Genomic DNA, 21,445 nt, shown 5'->3' with positions numbered 1-21,445 from the left:
AATACAAACTCTAACAATCTCCATCCACCACCACTTCCCCTGCCAGTGGCGGACTCCCTCAGGTATCGGTGCGTTGGTGGTTCTTTGTGTCTGGGGGTGGGCGTCCGGGTACACACCGGCTCACTCCTTGGCGGCCGCTTATCGGGGCCTGGAGCCTGGGGCTCGCTCGGGCCACTTCGGAGGTGGGGTGCCCCCGGCCTCTCGGCCTGGGGCTCGGTCACTCAGGCACGGCTGGCTGCCGGCGGAGCTCACGGGCGCGTCACTGCAACTCCCCCTGGCTTCTGCTCCGCGGCTGCTGAGTGAGCCCTCATCTGGGACTCTCCTCAGCTCTTACTGGGACAGTGGCGCGGCTGCCCCTCTGTTGGTCTTCCTTGGTCTCTTGTGTTCTGGGGGCCTCTGGATGTCTGGAGTTTTGATCTCCTCCATACCTGCTTCATACCCTGGAGGACAGGGCTGTGGCTCCCCACACTCCCTAGCAGATCGTTACATGGAGAAACCTTTGGAATGCAAGCATGCTGATCCACACAGGTATGCACTCAGGTGTACACACGGGTATTCACAGACGCAGACTACAGCTTTCTTGGCTGCTGCCTCAAAGCACATTGTGCACTGTCTATCTTGCGTGCTGCACAATATCGTTTATTATTTAGTATCTACTGATATCTACTGCTAGCTAGTTTATTGTGATGGTGCTGTTTTTTTTATTATGTTGCTCTTTGTTGTTTGCTTTTGTTGAGGTTGGTTCGCGAATGGACCGTCCCGCATCCTTATATTACCATGATGACGTCACAGTTAGATCTTTACTGGAAATGATAACAGTTCCCCACACTCAAAAAGTTCTCCTTATATGGACATCAACTGCTACTTTTAGAGAAAAACAAGTGTGTATTATATTGTGCATTTTGTGAAAGTATATCTATTAGAAAAACTGTCCTCAGACGACCCTCCTATTCTTACTAAGTGTGTGTGTGAACGTGCGTGTTTTACATAAGTGTGTGCATGTTGTTACAGGCCTGAGTACGTGCAGAACTGAATGTAGACAGCCCAGGGCCCAACAGGACCCACAAGTCCGAGCGGTTTACAGCCTAAGCAACTAGAAAGAATAATACAGAACAACAATAGACTGACTAAAGTACTGATAATCCGTGTGCATTAGTATTTGCTCAGAGTAACATAGATGTGATTCAAAGATTATTCTGTCAACTAATTCAACAATGGTAAATGATTAATCAATGATAATTCTGATTATAACTGTGATCATAAGAATACAAAATAAAATATCTCTTGCCCACACTTTCTCTTCTGTTTTTTTTCTCCATACAGGTGACCCAGGTGTTTTGTTTGTTTTTTTTGTTTTTTTTTCTTTCTTCCCCCCCTTCTCACCGTCTCTTCTCCCCTTTGGTTTTCTTTCTCTCCCTCTCTTTCTTTCATTCTTTCTCCCTGTCCTATCCCCCAGTCATGTCTGTCTCGTTTGTAGCAACTGAAAATAAAATAAATTCAGAATTATAATAAAGGTCAATCAAATGGACCAATATGGCAAGGCCATGATGATCCACTTGGTAAAATAAATCCGCTTGGCATCTTTCTTGGCCTTAAGACAACAATTCTGATGGCTAAAGATCCAAACGGGACACAAAAAAAAAAAAAAAAAAAAAAAAAAAAAAAAGGAAAAGAGATAGTAAAAACTTATATGTGATTACTCATGAAAGTGGCCACTTTCTCATTACTTTCATACATTGTTTTAGTAAGTATCCAAAACATACAAGTTTCATTATATAATTTTTCACGGGATCTTATATCTGTTTTCACTCTTATATGCTTTTCATACAAGTTTCACACAAGACAGATACAAACTTTATAAGATTTATATATATATTTTCCATATGGGGAAGCCATTTCCAGTGTGCTGCTAACTGTGAACTCTATGCGGTGCAAAGATGTGACGTCACAGCACAGAGTGCATTGAGAAGTAAATAACAATGGCGGTCTACTGGTAAATCGGTTTTATATAAAATGTGCTTAAAAGGAAAACATTTGGTGTATTTTAATACCACATTTATGTTATTGAAGGCACAGTACATATTTTAGTGCAAATATGTGTTAATAGCCAGGGTTCCCTTTAAGTTCAACCTGCTGTTTCTGAGTCCTTACAAGAGTCCTTTTGAGTCCTTCATATGGGCCCTCCCTCCTGCCTGCTGCGTAACCCAAAAACAGTAAATATAAAAATGTTAGCATCATCGGTGAAAGGCACAGTGGATAGGTAGGACTTCCACAGATATATGAACCTGCATGTTCTTGACAGACTGACCGCTGTCCAGTCCTGTTTGTGACTGGAAGAAAATCCCTGTTAACAGGGTAATGTGGTGTGATACTTACAGTTGTGTTTTTTAAAAGTTCATTGTGACATTTCTGAAAAGACCTTTGCTCTTTTTTTATCAGCTTGCAGCGTCTTTGCTGATTCCAGCTTTTCCAACAGACAGACTCAACTTAAAATATAAACCAATCATTGTTCATTCGTGAGTAAAGGACAAACTAGTTAATCAGTCACTCTGTGTCCTTTTCTGGAGGATCAGGAAGACTCTCTGCATCTCATTATTGCTTCTGTAAGAGGGTGAAGTCCATTTTATTCCATAATGTTTTGTGCACATATTTCACTCCATGTTTAATATTTTTTCCATGTTACTTCTGGAAAATATGTGCATAAAGTATAAAACTGAGAAAGAACGTGACAGCGGCTGATGGCAGCAAAAAGTTTACACTGGAGTTAACAGTTTTTTTCGACTATGGTTTCATGCAGTTGATGATTTAAATGGATTACACATCCATAAAGGACTGTTAGTTCAGATCAATTATTAACAAGTGATAGTATGCTTACAGTGGTCTGTGTTGAAGGCAAATGTGTGTCTTTTTATAGGGCTTTCCTGCGACCAGTATAGCCGACTGTTACAAGGACTTTTTACTTTCACAAAGATGCTTATCTCTGTAAGGCTGAGCTTTGTGGTGCTGCTCTCAGCAGTGGGCACAGCAACAAAAGAGAGGTGAGTTTTTTTCATTAGATAAGTTTGATCATTTTTGTAAATAGATGAACTACCTTCAAAATATCAGTTACTGTACTTTCAGGTTTTTAGCAAAAAAAAAAAAAAAAAAAAATCCCCACTCGCCCCTGTGGATGGTCAATCCTTCGAGCTTGAGGGTCCTGCGCAGTATCTTAGCATATATATATATATATATATATATATATATATATATATATATATATATATATATATATATATATATATATATATATATATGTAATCACTAAGGGCCTCTATACTACTTGTGCAAACTTTCAGGCCCAGAGCTCTTACAGGAACGAGCCAGAATAAACGGGACAAGAGGGTCAATATCAGTCAGATATGTTAAAATTTATTATTTTAAAAGAACACAAAGGGTTTGCAAAAGGCCTAAAACATCAAAATGGGAAAGGTCACTAACGACCACAAGATAGTCTTATTGGTGCAACCTGCCAGCAATGCACCTATCACCTGAGGGCTTGCTCTACCCCGGTGGTCCCAGATGTTCGTTGCTTTAAAAGAAACAAATCCACCCCAAATAAATACGAGCCCAACAGAACACTTATCGCATATAATTACTTTGAATTATGTTTGGTTTCGTAATGTCTCAAATGTGGGTGACGTAGTCCTGTTCTCTTGCCAAGCTTTATCAATCCATGAAGTCCAATGACACTCAAACTGCAGAGATGTCTTAAAGACAAACACCTGAATGAACTCTTTCCTGAATTTTCTGCTTCTGAAATCAGATAAAACTGAGGTTATTGTACTCGACCCCAAAAATCTTAGAAACATTGTCTAACCACACTGAGTGGAATTACCATGAACTCCAGTAACACTGTGAGGAATCTTCTAGTGATCATTTATCGAGGATATATCATTCAATGCGCATAAACTGTATATAAAAATATGTAGGACCTGTTTTCTAGTGTTTATTTAAGGAGCTTGGAAAGAAAAGCTACGGCTTCTTAAAATTTCTTGAAGACAATTGTGTGACCTATTGAGATCAACTGACGCAAGATGTGAGTGGGCTTTAAGGCGCCTGGGAAGGAATCTCAGAACTGGATTGTAGGTGGCAGACAGTTGGTACTGTAAACTGTGTTTGTGCAATATCTCTACAATTGGAAGCATCCTGCCTCACGGTGATGCTGAAAAACTAGTTCATGCATGTATTACTTCTATAGGCTGGACTATTGTAACTCACTATTATTAGGTTGTTCGAAAACCTCCATGAAAAGCTTTCAATTGATCCAAAATGCTGCAGCAAGGGTAGCTGCGGATGACAGCTTTTTTTTTTTCAATTAATTCTAGGTTCTAGAATAATCTGAGTAATCAACAACAATATTTGGTATTAGAAGCCGTAACAGAAATCTGCCTTAGAGCTAATATTGATGACTTTACATAGTGCTCATCTATTTAATCTACAACTGTGAATCATTTATCACGTACAACATCCCAGAAATTTGAAATAGTCAAGTAAGTTTCTTAACATTAAAATTAAGAACAGTACCTAATGTAGAAATGTATGATATTTTAATGCCTTTAAAACTGTTAGAAATTGAGTATTGCAGCTTTGTAACTAAAAACTACAATATTGATAAAACAGAAGACTATAATGAGGTATGATCAGTGTTGGGAAGGTTACTTTTAAAATGTATTCCACTACAGATTACAGAATACATGCCCCAAAATATACCGTTACTCAGTGAGAGTAACATATTATGAATACTTTGGATTACTTAATATATTATCATGCTTTTTACAACTACATGAATGTGCTATTGCTGTGTGATTTATTACTGAAGGTTACTCGCCATACCGATACCAACTAGATTTTTAAATCTTAATATAAAATGAGTAACAGTAGGGTGGACATTAGGTGAGGCTGCACTTTTAGCAGCAATCTGGTATAGAAAACGAATCGTGCATATATAAAACAGGGACCTCTGGCTAATACGTCGGGTTCCTTGTCGGGCTGGTAGCTGAAAACTAGCTTTACTTTGTTGTCTGGGTCAAGTTTGCTAGCGAGAGACAGAGAGAGGTATGGCAGACTACCACCTTTTTAAATGGTAACTGTAACGGAATACAGTTACTCATATTTTGCATTTTAAATACGTAACGGCGGTACATGTATAGACATGTATGTGCACGTTAGCATATGCTACTTCCGGTGCGGAAACTCCTGTGGGGAGCTTTGTTTCCGGTGTCCTATTCGCGTCTTGTTTACGGTCCAAAACAAGTTAAGCAAATGAATGAATCAAGCAGCGATTTACATTTCTCTAGATGTCTTGGGCATTTACCCAATATATATGTAAATGATGTTCATCGACTTGTCGATATTTTTTCCCCCGCGCCTCAGGGCAAAAGAGAAAAGGGATTCAAATGTTATATTTCTCAGCGGTCCCTCATTTATCGCAGGTTTTATGTTCTAAAAATAACCTGCGATAGGTGAAATCGACTAGCCAATTTTATTTTTTGACGGTGCAAAACGTTTTGTGGACATCGTGGACATACAGTACACTGCTAGCGATCTATGCAGCGATTCTGTACTGTACAGGAGAGAAGTCACGGAGGAGATCGTCTGCAGCGATCAGGACGCAGGACACAATGTGACGTAAAAAAAAAAAAGCATGCAAACTTGCACTAAAAAAATCTGTGAAACAGCGAGGTGAAAGGTGAACCGCGTTATAGCGAGGGACCACAGTAATTTTGAAGGTTAGTCACAACATACCCTTCGTACATACTAATGTATAGAAACCCTTACCAGCAATCGTTCATTTTGTGTGTGGCTTTTTTTCACCGTTTGTTGACATGCTGTGTAGGTGTGTACTTGACTAGCTGATATCGACATAACAGGGAAACATCTGGTTTGACTATTCTTCACCTGTAGTTTGAATGCTGAACATTTGCCTGTTTAAATCATAAGACCAGTCACTATACAGAGATGTGCAACGCGTTACAGTAACTATGTTATTATTGTGGTAATGAGCTAACTATAATGGCATAATAACTAGTTATTATGCCAGAATCAGGAACGCGTTAATCGTTACTGGGATTTAGATAGGGTCGTTATTCGTTACTTCGTGTGGTGGCTATCGCGAAGCTTCCACAGATTCAGTAACATTAGCAAGTGGTGGAAGCCAGCAGGTGGATGAGAGAAAGGGGAGGCAGGAGGAGAGACCTGGAGCGGCCGCCGGTGCGAGTGTCAGGTGAACTGAACTTCAGGCAAGAAGTTATGACCTGCAGTCTATCTGGGTCAGATATAAACCAAGTTTAGGTGGAGTTTATTTTAGTTCGTACTGAGGGAGTTTCTAAACAGCTGGGTAGATGCTATGATGTTACTGATGTTGAACTTTATTTGTTCATAAGGTTAATTATTAGAGTTGCCAACCATCCCAAACGGAATTGTCTCATATTCAGAGAAAATATTACGCATTTTGTAATGAGGTGAAAAGGAACACAGTTTGTCCCGGACTTCAGCTACAATGAAAAAGATACAAAGCTGGAGTTATTCTGTGTTTACGCTGCACAGCTGCCTCTTCTTCTCTCATTCTCTCCCCCTCCCTCTCCTGTTTCTACTTCAATCATGAAACTGATCAATGATCAGCTGATCGGCTTTTCTCTCTTGTTTGTTTATCGCCCACTTTGCGCCAGAAAGACGAAACCAGCGGATGTTGCGCTAAACAACAGCAGCGTGTTTAAGGTTGATCAGCTGTTGTTAGAATTTATTTAATATTACTTTCTAAGATCAGCTGATGTTTGCTGGAGCCACAGCTGTAAACCTGATGGTCATGATATGGTTTGGTTATGTGATGAGAGGGAAACATGAAGATGAAACCAGGAGATGTCCTTACTGGATCATCAGAGCTGAACAGGTGATGGAGAAACAGGTTTACCTTTTAGGTGACATGAATGAGTTGAAGGGAAGTTATAAACTGTTTCTGAGAAATAACACCAGGATCCTTTTCGGTGTAGCTGACAGCTGGTAACTGTGCAGGGGCGGGTCTAGCAAAGTGTTGCCAGGTGGGCCAGGTAGGGCATTAACAGGGAAAGGGGGGCACAAGGAAATACTTTTCTTTCTTATTCTCATTTAAAATATCTAGCTTTTAAAAAATTATTATCTGAATCTTACAACAAACGATTGATAGATTGATACATATATACCATCAAAACAGTGTACATCACTGTCACAACAGCATTTGTTTTCATTTAAAGGCTTTATGATTACAATAATAATTACAATTGAAAAGCACCACGACTGCAGTTTTTGTGTTGGATGTAAAAAGCGCACATGACGCTGTGATGTAGGCTAGAATCATGGTGGCGGTCAACAACGGTCCAGGCGTGGGATTTCTCTCGTGGAAATATGCACATTATTTTTTTCCTTTCTATTGGTAGGTGGCACAGTGCACTTGTGGCAAGTAAGCAAGCTAGAAGACTGGCAATCTCGCTGGGTAATCCAATTATGGAAGCAACACACTAACAAGAGAATTCTGAGTAAAAATTAACTTACCCAACACTGGGTATCGTTTAGGTTTTATCCAATACCAGTGCCAAACTGGTACTTTTGAAACGGTGCCGGTGCTTAAACGGTGCTCGAACCGGTGCTTAAAGAATCAAGAACACAAACTTTGTCCAAAAACCTCTCATGTTTAGCTATTTTTTTGTAAAAAGATAACAATGTTAGCCTTTTCTGCAGCTATAGGGCATATATGGTATCACTCTTGGCTGGAAACAGTGCTTAAACAATGGAAAAAACACAAACTTTGTCCAAAAACCTCTCATGTTTAGATGTTTTCCACTTTTTCTTTGGTCATTTTAGCCTTTTTGGCCAGGGTGAAGGGAGTATCTGCCATCAAACAAGAAGACAGCCGCATGTAACTATGGCGGTGTTTGCTAGTTCACCTTACATGCATTAATTTAATAACGTGGTTAGCCTACTGTACTCGTAAATTAAACACGAACAACATTAAGCTACTCGCCCAGAGAAGAACGGCTACTGCTGCCATCATCATCCGTCATCATTTCTGCTACACTGGCAGGGCTAGGGGCCAGGACTCTACTCTTCGGGTCTTGGGGGATGTTGCTAACTCCGGGTCCAATAACAGGCACCACACCCGCAGTAGATGTGCTCGATGTGAGGTCTCGCAGCAAGCTATCAAATACGGTGCATTTCTCGGCATTTAAAAAATGCTATGCGTCGCCAGGTTCGTCGTCAGATTCGAGGAGTTACCTCTATTGCACAGTATCACCTTAAAGCACTTGTTGCAGGCTGGTGAGTTTGCATCTTTTGCTGTGAAGTACAGCCAGACTTTTGACCACTTCGCCTTGGGCATTTTTAATCTGTAGATCTGCTCTAAAAGAACGTACGTACCTGGGCCCGCCTACTATCCTTGCAAAGGTAAAATGATTGGCTAGAATCCAAACATTCCGAAATAAAGCACCGAAATGTGCGTTGCTTTTTGGTCTGGTTACTACCGTTTATGTCAGAGCCGGTACCATCATGGCACCGGATACCGGTACCTATCCCTAGGTATGATCCACTTCCACTGCTTCTCATGTTTCTCTTGTTTTTTATGTGCAACAGAGTGCAGTACGACCACTATAAATACCACCCTTTGACAGAGGTGAGGTGGCTGTTACACACACACACACACACACACATATATATATATATAAAATATCATTTTATTTCTATATACATATATATTGCAATAAAAGTCTGAATATATTGAATGAAACCCGAATATATTGAATATAAGCTAACTACAGAGGCTCTGGTGCCACGCTGTGTTTTAAATGTGTATTATAGCATGTTATGTGCCCCCCCCCCCCCCATATGTAAACAGGTAAGGAGCGTTCAAATAACAATAATAATAATAATAACAAGAATAGTAATAACAACGATCACTGTTGTACTACTGGTGATGAAACTTAGTCAATAAATCAGTATATTCTTCATCAGACCAGATGTACAGATTGATTCCCAGTACTTATAACTAACTAAAGGTACTGAAAATATTGACTGCAATACACAGACCCCATGAATTCTCTTAACTTTGGCCAGACCTAGCCTGCTCAACGGCTCAACGGCTGGACCCTCCTTTACATTCTTATTTTTTAGTTCTTATTTTTGCATGTTTAGCACTTCCCTCAGTAAGGTAAACAAAAGGTTCAGTACATTCGGTCTTCCATGATTAAACAGCACCTAAATTTTGTCGTCTGCAGTACCATACTGTACCCTGTTACTCATATTAGCTTGTACATTACAAGCATTTCTATAGATTTATGTCTTCTTTACATAGGAATACTGATTCCCTGCTAACTTATTCACAGAGCTACTTCTTGCAGCAACATCGCATGCTATAATATTACACATCTAAAACACAAGATGGCGCCAGAACTGCTGGAACATCAGTTTTCATTCAATATATTCAGACTTTCATTCAATATATTCAAGATTATAATAACTTCCTAAATGGCATATACAAACACAAACAGGCTTCCGTGTGTTCTCCAGGCTTCACCAAAGACATTTAAAGCTCTTCTTTGGATGTTGGTTGTCTTTTATTCCATCAAGATGATTCCACACTGCTTATATAAGTTTCAATTTCAGGGTCTGCGGACACTAGTCCATGACTGATAGTGTTCTATTGTGTATTTGTCTATCCAGGTATGCTTGACTGCATTGGCACTGTGTTCGGAATTATTTGGGGGCTGAAAAATAAATTTTCTGATGGTACTTTTCTGCATTTAGATATTCATTCAAATCTGACAAGATCACCAATAACACTGGCTGAAATACAACTCCAAACCACAACAGAGGCTCCTTCACATTTTTCAGACAGTCCAGGACTGTTGTATCTCTCTCTTGACCTACTCTGTATAGATTGATGACTATTTGGCTTCAGCATTCCATAAGTTTAGTTTAAAACTGGTTCTTTGCTAATTTGTTTATTCTAGAGATGCAACACTGGTTTACCCTTTGAGTTAGGCGTCTTGTTATACTTGAATAATTTATAGTGGCTTAGACTGAAAATGAGTAAAAAAAGAAACCATTGTCCAAATGAAACTTTGAAAAACCTTTGGAAAGTCTGCAGAACTATTAGTCAAGATCACTCCAAAAGTTTCAAATAAACTCTTGAATCAAAATGTATGTATGATGGATGTGCAAATTCATGGATAAATAACCAGTGAAAATTTAGTAGAGTTTTGATATGCTGCCAACGTTGGTACTACACTTTGCAGATCACTAGCTGGATGGAACAGATGGTAAAGGATCACCCTGATGTTGTAACCGTGGTGAAATATGGAAAGACCTATGAAAGCAGGGATATTAGCTTGCTCAAGGTAAACAAAGTTTCAGATCACAAGCTGTCATATGCCAAACGGATACTGATGCACACGGATGTTTGATATTTGTTCTCCAGATTGGCCTGAATACTGGAAAGGAAAAGAAAGCTATCTGGATGGACTGTGGAATACATGCCAGAGAATGGATCGCTCCAGCCTTCTGCCAGTACTTTGTTAGAGAGGTAAGAGAGCTGCTGTCAATATACCTCCACCAGGACTCGTGGGACCCTTCTAGGGGTAAAGTTAATGCTAGGGGGTGTTGTTAGCCACATTTATTCTAGAAACAAGAAAATTTCATTTCAAATAATGTCTTATACATTTTGGTATTACAGGTTTTCCAAACAGGCCAAGCTTCTTTCTACTTTTAAATGTTCTTTGAAATATTTGAAAAAAAAATTTACATATGAACATATGAACTTATAGTTTGGTCGCCAATGTGGATGTGGTGGACGTTATAGAGTGAAACAAAATAAAACACACACACACACACACAAAAAGAGAGATGGAAAAGAAAGAGGAAAAAAGAGATTTACAACAAATCTCGTTATTCCATTTGTTGTCCTGATTGTTTTCTGTTGTGAGGAGAAAACATCCTGTCTGACAAAATGAATCTAATTTAATAACTAAATGTCCTCCAGTGTGTCAGCCTGCCCCTGATGTGTGTTCGTCTGTTCCAAACAGATTCTGCAGACATACAAAACAGATGCCAAAATGGAACAGATGATGAAGAACGTGGACTTCTACGTCACTCCAGTGCTCAATATAGACGGCTACATCTACACGTGGGAAAATGAGACAGTCAGTCCTCGTATTTAATAGATATATTAAATTAAATATTAAATAGATAGATATTTATCCAATTACATTTCTAGGGTTGTGCACTCAGGATCTCAAACCACAGATGAACAGGATATAATAGGATGATTATTGCTCAAAAACCTTCAAGTACAAAATAATCTAATGTTTTTACAGTAAGACACATGGAATAATAATGAACAGCATCAATCACAGGAAGCATTTAATATCTACAAAAATGTTGTGCTGCCATTCTATTTATGACTGACTGAACATTTTGCTCCACTCAGACTCGACTGTGGAGGAAGAACAGGTCACCAGAACCTGAGGACTGCAGCTGCTATGGCACCGATCTCAACCGCAACTTTGATGCCAACTGGGGAAGTGAGTGATGTAGCTGTTCTTACTTTGACTGGACCATTGAAACATCTTGATTCTTTTCTTTTTCAGCTATTTTTACTAATTTGCCGATATGCTTGGAATCACTGTCCTGTTGCATGACCCAATCTCATCCAACCTTTAGCTTTCAGATAGAGGTCTCATTTTCACTGCAGAATACTTTGGTATACAGGCGTGTATGGCTGACTCAACTCAAACCATCACCTCCCTGACCATGTAGTGAATTAGCTAAGATGACTACTTCTGGGAAGATGGCAACACTTATGAATGTTTTCCACTTGAATAACCTTTCTCATTGTGTAATGGTGGATTTCAAATTATGTGGAAATGGCATTATAACTTTTCTCAATAGATAGGAACAATTACTTCTCTAAGCTTATAACTTAGCATTTTGTTAACACACACATGAGTAGGGATGGGTACCGGTGTCCGGTGCCATGATGGCACCGGTTCTGACATAAACGGTAGTAACCAGACCGAAAAGCAGCGCACATTTCGGTGCTTTATTTCGGTGCTTTTTTTTCCTGAGCTGTGATACACTTTAGATTCTAGCCAATCATTTTACGTTTCCGAGGATAGTAGGCGGGGCCAGGTACGTACGTTCTTTTAGAGCAGAGCTACAGATTAAAAATGTCCAAGGCGAAGTGGTCAAAAGTATGGCTGTACTTCACAGCAAAATATGCAAACTCAGCAGCCTGCAACAAGTGCTTTAAGCTGATACTGTGATACTGTCAAAGGAGGTAACACCTCAAATCCGATGAAACAGCTGGCGACGCATAGCGTTTTTTTTTAAAAGCCGAGAAATGCGCCGTATTTGATAGCTTGCTGCGAGACCTCACACCGTGCACATCTACTGCGGGTGTGGTGCCTGTTATCGGACCCGGAGTTAGCAACATCCCCCAAAAACCCGAAGAGTAGAGTCCTGGCCCCTAGCCCTGCCAGTGTAGCAGAAATGATGACGGGTGATGATGCAGCAGCAGCCGTTCTTCTCTGCATGAGTAGCTTCATGTTGTTCGTGTGTAATTTACGTTGAGTAGGCTAACCACGTTATTACATTAATGCATGTAAGGTGAACTAGCAAACATCATCATAGCTACATGCGGCTGTCCTCTTGTTTGATGGCAGATACTCCCTTCACCCTGGCCAAAAAGGCTAAAATGACCAAAGAAAAAGTGGGAAACAGTTAAACATGAGAGGTTTTTGGACAAAGTTTGTGTTTTTTCCATTGTTTAAGCACTGCTTCCAGCCAAGAGTGATACCATATTCAATTCAATTCAATTTTATTTATATAGCGCCAAATCACAACATAAGTCGCCTCAAGGCGCTTCATAGATACAGAGAAAAACCCAACAATCATATGACCCCCTATGAGCAAGCACTTTGGCTACAGTGGGAAGGAAAAACTCCCTTTTAACAGGAAGAAACCTCCGGCAGAACCAGGCTCAGGGAGGGGCGGGGCCATCTGCTGCGACCGGTTGGGGTGAGAGAAGGAAGACAGGATAAAAGACATGCTGTGGAAGAGAGACAGAGGTTAATAACAGATACAGTGGGGCAAAAAAGTATTTAGTCAGCCACCAATTGTGCAAGTTCCCCCACCTAAAATGATGACAGAGGTCAGTAATTTGCACCAGAGGTACACTTCAACTGTGAGAGACAGAATGTGGAAAAAAAAACCCATGAATCCACATGGTAGGATTTGTAAAGAATTTATTCGTAAATCAGGGTGGAAAATAAGTATTTGGTCAATAACAAAAATACAACTCAATACTTTGTAACATAACCTTTGTTGGCAATAACAGAGGTCAAACGTTTACTATAGGTCTTTACCAGGTTTGCACACACAGTAGCTGGTATTTTGGCCCATTCCTCCATGCAGATCTTCTCGAGAGCAGTGATGTTTTGGGGCTGTCGCTGAGCAACACGGACTTTCAACTCCCGCCACAGACTTTCTATGGGGTTGAGGTCTGGAGACTGGCTAGGCCACTCCAGGACTTTCAAATACTTCTTACGGAGCCACTCCTTTGTTGCCCGGGCGGTGTGTTTTGGATCATTGTCATGTTGGAAGACCCAGCCTCGTTTCATCTTCAAAGTTCTCACTGATGGAAGGAGGTTTTGGCTCAAAATCTCACGATACATGGCCCCATTCATTCTGTCCTTAACACGGATCAGTCGTCCTGTCCCCTTGGCAGAAAAACAGCCCCATAGCATGATGTTTCCACCCCCATGCTTCACAGTAGGTATGGTGCTCTTGGGATGCAACTCAGTATTCTTCTTCCTCCAAACACGACGAGTTGAGTTTATACCAAAAAGTTCTACTTTGGTTTCATCTGACCACATGACATTCTCCCAATCCTCTGCTGTATCATCCATGTGCTCTCTGGCAAACTTCAGACGGGCCTGGACATGCACTGGCTTCAGCAGCGGAACACGTCTGGCACTGCGGGATTTGATTCCCTGCCGTTGTAGTGTGTTACTGATGGTGACCTTTGTTACTTTGGTCCCAGCTCTCTGCAGGTCATTCACCAGGTCCCCCCGTGTGGTCCTGGGATCTTTGCTCACCGTTCTCATGATCATTTTGACCCCACGGGATGAGATCTTGCGTGGAGCCCCAGATCGAGGGAGATTATCAGTGGTCTTGTATGTCTTCCATTTTCTGATGATTGCTCCCACAGTTGATTTTTTCACACCAAGCTGCTTGCCTATTGTAGATTCACTCTTCCCAGTCTGGTGCAGGTCTACAATACCTTTCCTGGTGTCCTTCCAAAGCTCTTTGGTCTTGGCCATGGCGGAGTTTGGAGTCTGACTGTTTGAGGCTGTGGACAGGTGTCTTTTATACAGATGATGAGTTCAAACAGGTGCCATTCATACAGGTAACGAGTGGGGGACAGAAAAGCTTCTTACAGAAGACGTTACAGGTCTGTGAGAGCCAGAGATTTTCCTTGTTTGAGGTGACCAAATACTTATTTTCCACCCTAATTTACGAATAAATTCTTTACAAATCCTACCATGTGGATTCATGGATTTTATTTTCACATTCTGTCTCTCACAGTTGAAGTGTACCTCTGGTGCAAATTACTGACCTCTGTCATCATTTTAAGTGGGGGAACTTGCACAATTGGTGGCTGACTAAATACTTTTTTGCCCCACTGTATGATTCAATGCAGAGAGGTCTGTTAATACATAGTGAGTGAGAAAGGTGACTGGAAAGGAAAAACTCAATGCATCATGGGAATCCCCCGGCAGCCTATGTCTATTGCAGCATAACTAAAGGGAGGATTCAGGGTCACCTGGTCCAGCCCTAACTATATGCTTTAGCAAAAAGGAAAGTTTTAAGCCTAATCTTGAAAGCAGAGATAGTGTCTGTCTCCTGAATCCAAACTGGAAGCTGGTTCCACAGAAGAGGGGCCTGAAAACTGAAGGCTCTCCCTCCCATTCTACTTTTAAATACTCTAGGAACAACAAGTAGGCCTGCAGAGCGAGAGCGAAGTGCTCTAATTGGGTGATATGGTACTACAAGGTCATTAAGATAAGATGGGGCCTGATTATTTAAGACCTTGTATGTGAGGAGCAGGATTTTGAATTCAATTCTGGATTTAACAGGAAGCCAATGAAGGGAAGCCAAAACAGGAGAAATATGCTCCCTCTTTCTAATCCCTGTCAGTACTCTTGCTGCAGCATTTTGGATTAGCTGAAGGCTTTTCAGTGAGTTTTTTTGGACATCCTGATAATAATGAATTACAGTAGTCCAGCCTGGAAGTAATAAATGCATGAACTAGTTTTTCAGCGTCACTCTGAGACAGGATATTTCTAATTTTAGAGATGTTGCGCAAATGGAAGAACGCAGTCTTACATATTTGTTTAATATGTGCATTGAAGGACATGTCCTGGTCAAAGATGAGTCCAAGGTTCCTCACAGCGTTACTGGAGGCCAAGGTAATGCCATCGAGAGTAAGAATCTGGTTAGATACCATATTTCTAGGCTTTTCAGGGCCGAGTACAATAACCTCAGTTTTATCTGAATTAAGAAGCAGAAAGTTAGCGGCCATCCAGGTCTTTATGTCTTTAAGACATTCCTGCAGTTTAACTAATTGGTGTGTGTTATCTGGCTTCATGGACAGATAGAGCTGGGTGTCATCTGCATAGCAGTGAAAATGTATGCTATGTCTTCTGATGATACTGCCTAAGGGAAGCATGTATAATGTAAACAGAATTGGTCCTAGCACTGAACCCTGTGGAACTCCATAATTAACCTCAGTGTGTGAAGAGGACTCTCCATTTACATGCACAAACTGGAGTCTATTAGATACATATGATACAAACCACTGCAGTGCAGTACCTGTAATACCTACAGCATGTTCTAATCGCTCTAATAGGATATTATGGTCGACAGTATTGAATGCTGCACTAAGGTCTAGCAGGACAAGCACAGAGATGAGTCCACTGTCAGAGGCCATAAGAAGATCATTTGTAACCTTCACTAAAGCTGTTTCTGTGCTGTGATGAGCTCTGAAACCTGACTGAAACTCTTCAAATAAACCATTCCTCTGCAGATGATCTGTTAGCTGTTTGACAACTACTCTTTCAAGGATTTTTGATATGAAAGGAAGGTTGGAGATTGGCCTATAATTAGCTGAGACTGCTGGGTCTAGAGATGGCTTTTTGAGTAAAGGTTTAACTACAGCCAGCTTGAAGGCCTGTGGTACATAGCCGATCATTAGAGATAGGTTGATCATATTTAAGATCGAAGAATTAATTAATGGCAGGACTTCTTTGAGCAGTTTTGTAGGAATGGGGTCTAAAAGACACGTTGATGGCTTGGAGGAAGTAATTATTGAAGTTAACTCAGAAAGATCAATTAGAGAAAAAGAGTCTAACTTAACATCAATGGTACTAAGAGTAGCTGTAGATAATATTACATCTGTGGGATGATTACTGGTAAATTTTTCTCTAATGATAAAAATTTTATTTGTGAAGAAGTTCATGAAGTCATTACTAGTTAACGTTAAAGGGATTGTTGGCTCAAAAGAGCTCTGACTTTTTGTCAGCCTGGCTACAGTGCTGAAGAGAAACCTGGGGTTGTTCTTATTTTCTTCAATCAGTGATGAATAGTAAGATGTTCTGGCTTTGAGGAGGGCTTTGTTATAAAGCAGCAAACTATTTCTCCAGGCTAAATGATGATCCTCTAAATTTGTGACACACCATTTCCTCTCCAGATTACGAGTCATCTGCTTTAGGGTACGTGTTTGAGAATTATACCACAGAGTCAGGTACTTCTGATTAGAGGCCTTAGTTTTCACAGGAGCTACAGTATCCAGAGTCGTACGTAGTGAGGAGGTGAAATTATTAACAAGATAATCGGCCTCTGTTGGGGTAGCGTTCAGATAGCTGCTCTGCTCTGTGTTGGTACAGGGCATTGAAGATGATAACAGTGGGTGGATTATAGTCTTAAACTTAGTTACAGTGCTTTCAGAAAGACATCTACTTTGATAAAGTCTACTCTCCACCGCTGTGTAATCAATTATTGTAAATGTAAATGTTATCAGGAAATGATCAGACAGGAGAGGGTTTTCAGGAAACACTGTTAAATGTTCAGTTTCTATGCCATATGTTAAAACAAGATCTAGAGTGTGATTAAAGTTGTGGGTGGGTTCTTTTACATTTTGAGAGAAACCAATTGAGTCTGATAACAGATTGAATGCCATGTTGAGGCTGTCATTTTTAGCATCTACATGGATGTTAAAATCACCCACAATAATTATTTTACCATGTATTATACCATATATGCCCCATAGCTGCAGAAAAGGCTAACATTGTTATCTTTTTCCAAAAAAACAGCTGAACATGGGAGGTTTTTGGACCAATTTTGTGTTCTCCATACTTTAAGCACCGGTTTGAGCACCGTTTAAGCACCGGCACCGTTTCAAAAGTACCGGTTTGGCACCGGTATCGGATAAAACCTAAACGATACCCATCCCTACACATGAATGCTCCAGCAAACTTCCAAAACCTCTGCTTCTTTAGAGGTGCTTGCACTTGCTGATGATCAGTGTGAATTTGAATAGCAGGACCTTGGTGCTAGTTACCCTTCTAATTCCACAGAAGCAGTAAAGCATGCTTCTTTTTTTTACACACTGCTTCTGCATTTTGGCTTATTTCTCATAAAATAAATAAAACGTAATGTGTTGTGTATTGCTGTTCATCTGAGGTAGGTGAGACACTGTTTAACTACTTGTCTCTTTTTTTTTAAAAAATGAGGTGGAAAAAGCCAATATGGTTTTTAATGTTCTGGACATTTTAATACAGGAGTCACACATGAAGCAGCCTTTAGTGGCTATTAGAGGAACTGCAGCTTTTGGCCAAATTTTACAACCTAACGGGTCACACTATGTAAAAAGGTTAACCTTTGTTAAAAGAATTTGAAAACAGAGGTATTATTGTTATATGTCTTTCATATCATCCTCCTTGGCCTCTATTCACAGCTATTGGGGTTTCATTTAACTGCTGCTCAAAATTCTACCCTGGAAGCAAAGCTATGTCTGAGCTCGAGACCAGGGCTGTAACTGACTTTGTAAGAAGCCGAAAGGACAGCTTCCTGTGTTTCCTCAGCATCCACTCCTATGGCCAGATGCTCCTGATTCCCTACGGACACCCCAACTACACCGCTCCCAACTATGATGAACTGGTATTTATGCCAACAAATGCAATAATGCTTTTTTTTTTTTTTTAAATTAACATACACACACATATGCATCTTTATAGCCTGACAATGACTAATCGTGCATGCATTTATATTAAAAAGGCAAACAGCCAGCAGAATGAGTAATTATTGTTAATTCATCTAGTAAAAGAGTAATAGATAAAAGTGGAATGGCAAACAGGTAAATGGACGTTCAATAATGACGATAACAAGATTCCACACAAACTATAGAGTTTAAAATATACATAAGGCCTAGTGCAATCACGTTTGAGTGTGCATGTGGACCAAAACACAGCAGGCAGGATGAAAACATAACCAGTGCCTTTAATAAGTATGTACAGAGCAGTCCAGAAATTCCAAAAAATTCCAAAAAGCTGATTAACTTTTTGGAATTTTTTGGAAGATGGAAAACTACTAAGACAACGGGATACTCAAGGAACTGATAACATTTAAATCTGTATTTATTGCCTCCTGAAATCTCCATATCACCACTAAATTTTTCATACAGAACAAGAACAAGGTTGTCTGGATCCATATTTCATTGACTGTATGACAAGTTCTTTGTGATTCCTCAGATGATGGTTGGTCAGGGAGCAACAGAAGCAATATGGAAGGTTCACCGAACAAACTACACTGTAGGAACCCCGCCCGATGTATTATGTGGGTTTATATATCAATTGCTAGCCAGTTAAATTTATTGCCAGTATCTCTGTGTTTTTAAAAAATATAACTGCTGCTTTTCTTTCTCCAGACCCCATAACTGGTTCAGCCACTGACTGGGCTCGGATGCAGGGGATCCCTTTAACCTACATCTTTGAGCTGAGAGACAATGGGACATACAGGTTTGAGCTTCCTGAGGATCAGATCCAGCCTACATGCGAGGAGGCCTACAGAGGAGTTTTGTACATCATCACCTACGCCCACGACAAGACGTTTAACGGTGCTGTAGCCAACACTGCTGTGACCCTTTCCGGCATACTGTTGGCAGCAGGTGTCACTGGAGCCACCCTGAGATGAGAGCTGTTTGATTTCAGTCATTCTGCAATTTGTGGCACTTATATTTAGTTCTTCAAGTAATTTTTCAGAAATAGAGTTTTAAAGTTTCATTGCTTTCTAAAAAAGTGCAGTTGATGTACAACTCTTTGTACTCAAAAATTCTAATCCATGAAGTGTACTTGCAGAGCATCTCCTCAGCCACTGTACTTTTTCACATAGTTTAAAGAAAATGATTAGAAGTTATAGCAGTTTTAATTAGTTGCCAATACTTGGTGTGTTGAAATATTCCCAAGACTATCAGGACTTTTTTTTGTGTCCATCTAAGTCTTTTGAATGCCTTATATAAAAAGAATGTAAAACAAAATAAAACTACATAAAACTTATTTAACAACATTGATATTTACATGATATTTTCAGACAAAGGAGGGACATTTGAGACAACAACAGTTTTAAAACAGTGTGCCTGTAATTATTCTTGATGATGGATATTGTTTTATAAAATGACATATAGAAGATATACAATTAATCTACGTATATTAAGAGGCTCCAAGCTCTTTCTGTCTCCTTCATGCATGTATCATATGTTCTGTTCATTGAGGGACTAAGTCTAAAGGAATGCACAAATGATTAAAATAGACATTCTGTACTGAAAACAGATTTCAGGAGTGATGCAAGGGACAGATAACATAACCGTCAGCACAGTGACTGCAGATTTTTGTGTTTTCTTTTACATAAATACATTTTCTAACACAAAGTAAACAAAAGATAAATGAAGCATTCAAGTGAGTCAAAACTCTGCATAAAGTTTCCAGGGTGAGCATCCCTCTGGTCCCCACTTAATGCCCAACCTCCTAATGTGCAAACAAAACCTTCACCCATGGCTGAAGACAGTTACTAATTAATATGAATCTACAGCTACACTGTAAAAGCTAATTTGGCTTTATTTGAAATGTTCTCCCATTTTTGAGTTGATGAAACTGATTGTTGCTAAATAACTGAAGCTACTTTGTAGAGTAAACAAGGCCCACTTTAATGTGTGACTTCAGAGAATGTATTTGTACTGTGTGCATCGACTGCACTGTAGCGTTTCAGCTTTTTAAATGCATTTCCCTTCAACTTCCTATAGTGTGGAATTAAAGATTAAATATCATAGTTTATTCACTGAACAACAGAGTTTTTGCTCAAAATGTGTCATGTTTGATGTAAGCTGGTGGACTCAAAATGCACGACGATCATTCTGCTTGGAGCTTCAGTCACCGCTATCTCCATTAGCGATCATCCTCTTTTTGACTAAACCCTTTTTGACTACACCCTTAGCTGGGCCTTTGTTTCTGATCAAAGACAAGACAACTCTCTCACGAGGTCTGGTTTCCTGCGCAGAAAGGAACAGAAGGTAAGTTAGAATCAGAGCCAAAGCATACAAACATGCAAACACCAAGCACCAATCAGCACCAATCCCACTAACAGTTTCCAGTTTAACAATCAGTCATCAACTGGCTGTCTGGCTGTAAGTGTCTGATCGCACATTTAGTCACAGGTGGGTTAATTATACAGACAGAGAGAGAGAAAAAAATGGAAAACTGAGTGAGAAGCTGGGTGATTAATTAAACACATGAGGACATTTAAAAAAAAAAAAAAACCCTCCTGATTGCAAATGGCTTTGTGGTAAAAACACAAATCTGACACAGTGTGGGGATAATGATCCGTAGGTAAAAGTGCATTATTTAGTGTTCTGCATCATCTAAGTTAGGAGATGAAATTACATTACATTACATTAGGTCTACTGATTGCATTTTTTAACCAGGGAATTAGTCACTAATCAGTTTGTAAACTGAAGGGAAACAACACGATTAAGAAGAAATGAAAGCTGCTTTTTAAAAATAATCACTCATATTTAGTTTTTATGAAAAGATCAATATTGAACAATATTGAAGAGGAACGAAGTTAATAATAATAATAATAACATTAAACACAATAGGGTTTAACACCTTATCTGTTTATACCGGGTCTGGGGCCAGGTGTTGGTGCCATCTGTAGCAGTTTAACACCTCAGCCTGGATGATTCAGATGTGGAAAACTGTGTGCTCTTACCTCTGGCTCTTACCTCTGGCTCCTTCATAACAGCCGGAGAAGGGGCATTTAGGAAACTTGG

The 21,445-nt window shown here is 39.9% G+C and overlaps 1 protein-coding gene across 2 annotated transcripts; it reads left to right on the top strand.

Annotated features, from left to right (window-relative positions):
* The first annotated feature begins 354 nt into the window (after positions 1-354).
* Positions 355-20,450, top strand: LOC101473125 (carboxypeptidase O). 2 transcript variants are annotated; one of them, XM_076880473.1, is made up of 10 exons: positions 355-528; positions 2,915-3,038; positions 8,641-8,680; positions 10,302-10,403; positions 10,484-10,588; positions 11,088-11,204; positions 11,492-11,585; positions 18,080-18,282; positions 18,873-18,957; positions 19,049-20,450. In XM_076880473.1, exons 1-10 carry the CDS (start codon positions 513-515, stop codon positions 19,312-19,314), a joined length of 1,152 nt encoding a protein of 383 aa, XP_076736588.1. In that variant the 5' UTR covers positions 355-512; the 3' UTR covers positions 19,315-20,450. The 2 variants fall into 2 exon arrangements, with proteins under 2 accessions (XP_076736588.1, XP_004552591.1); XM_004552534.4 differs by lacking the exon at positions 355-528 and adding an exon at positions 2,548-2,603.
* Positions 20,451-21,445: the final 995 nt, after the last annotated feature.

Source organism: Maylandia zebra, linkage group LG23 (assembly GCF_041146795.1).
Source record: "Maylandia zebra isolate NMK-2024a linkage group LG23, Mzebra_GT3a, whole genome shotgun sequence".
NCBI lineage: Eukaryota > Metazoa > Chordata > Actinopteri > Cichliformes > Cichlidae > Maylandia > Maylandia zebra.
The sequence above is the reverse complement of the archived record's forward strand: the minus strand, read 5'-3'. Positions and strand labels throughout refer to the sequence as shown.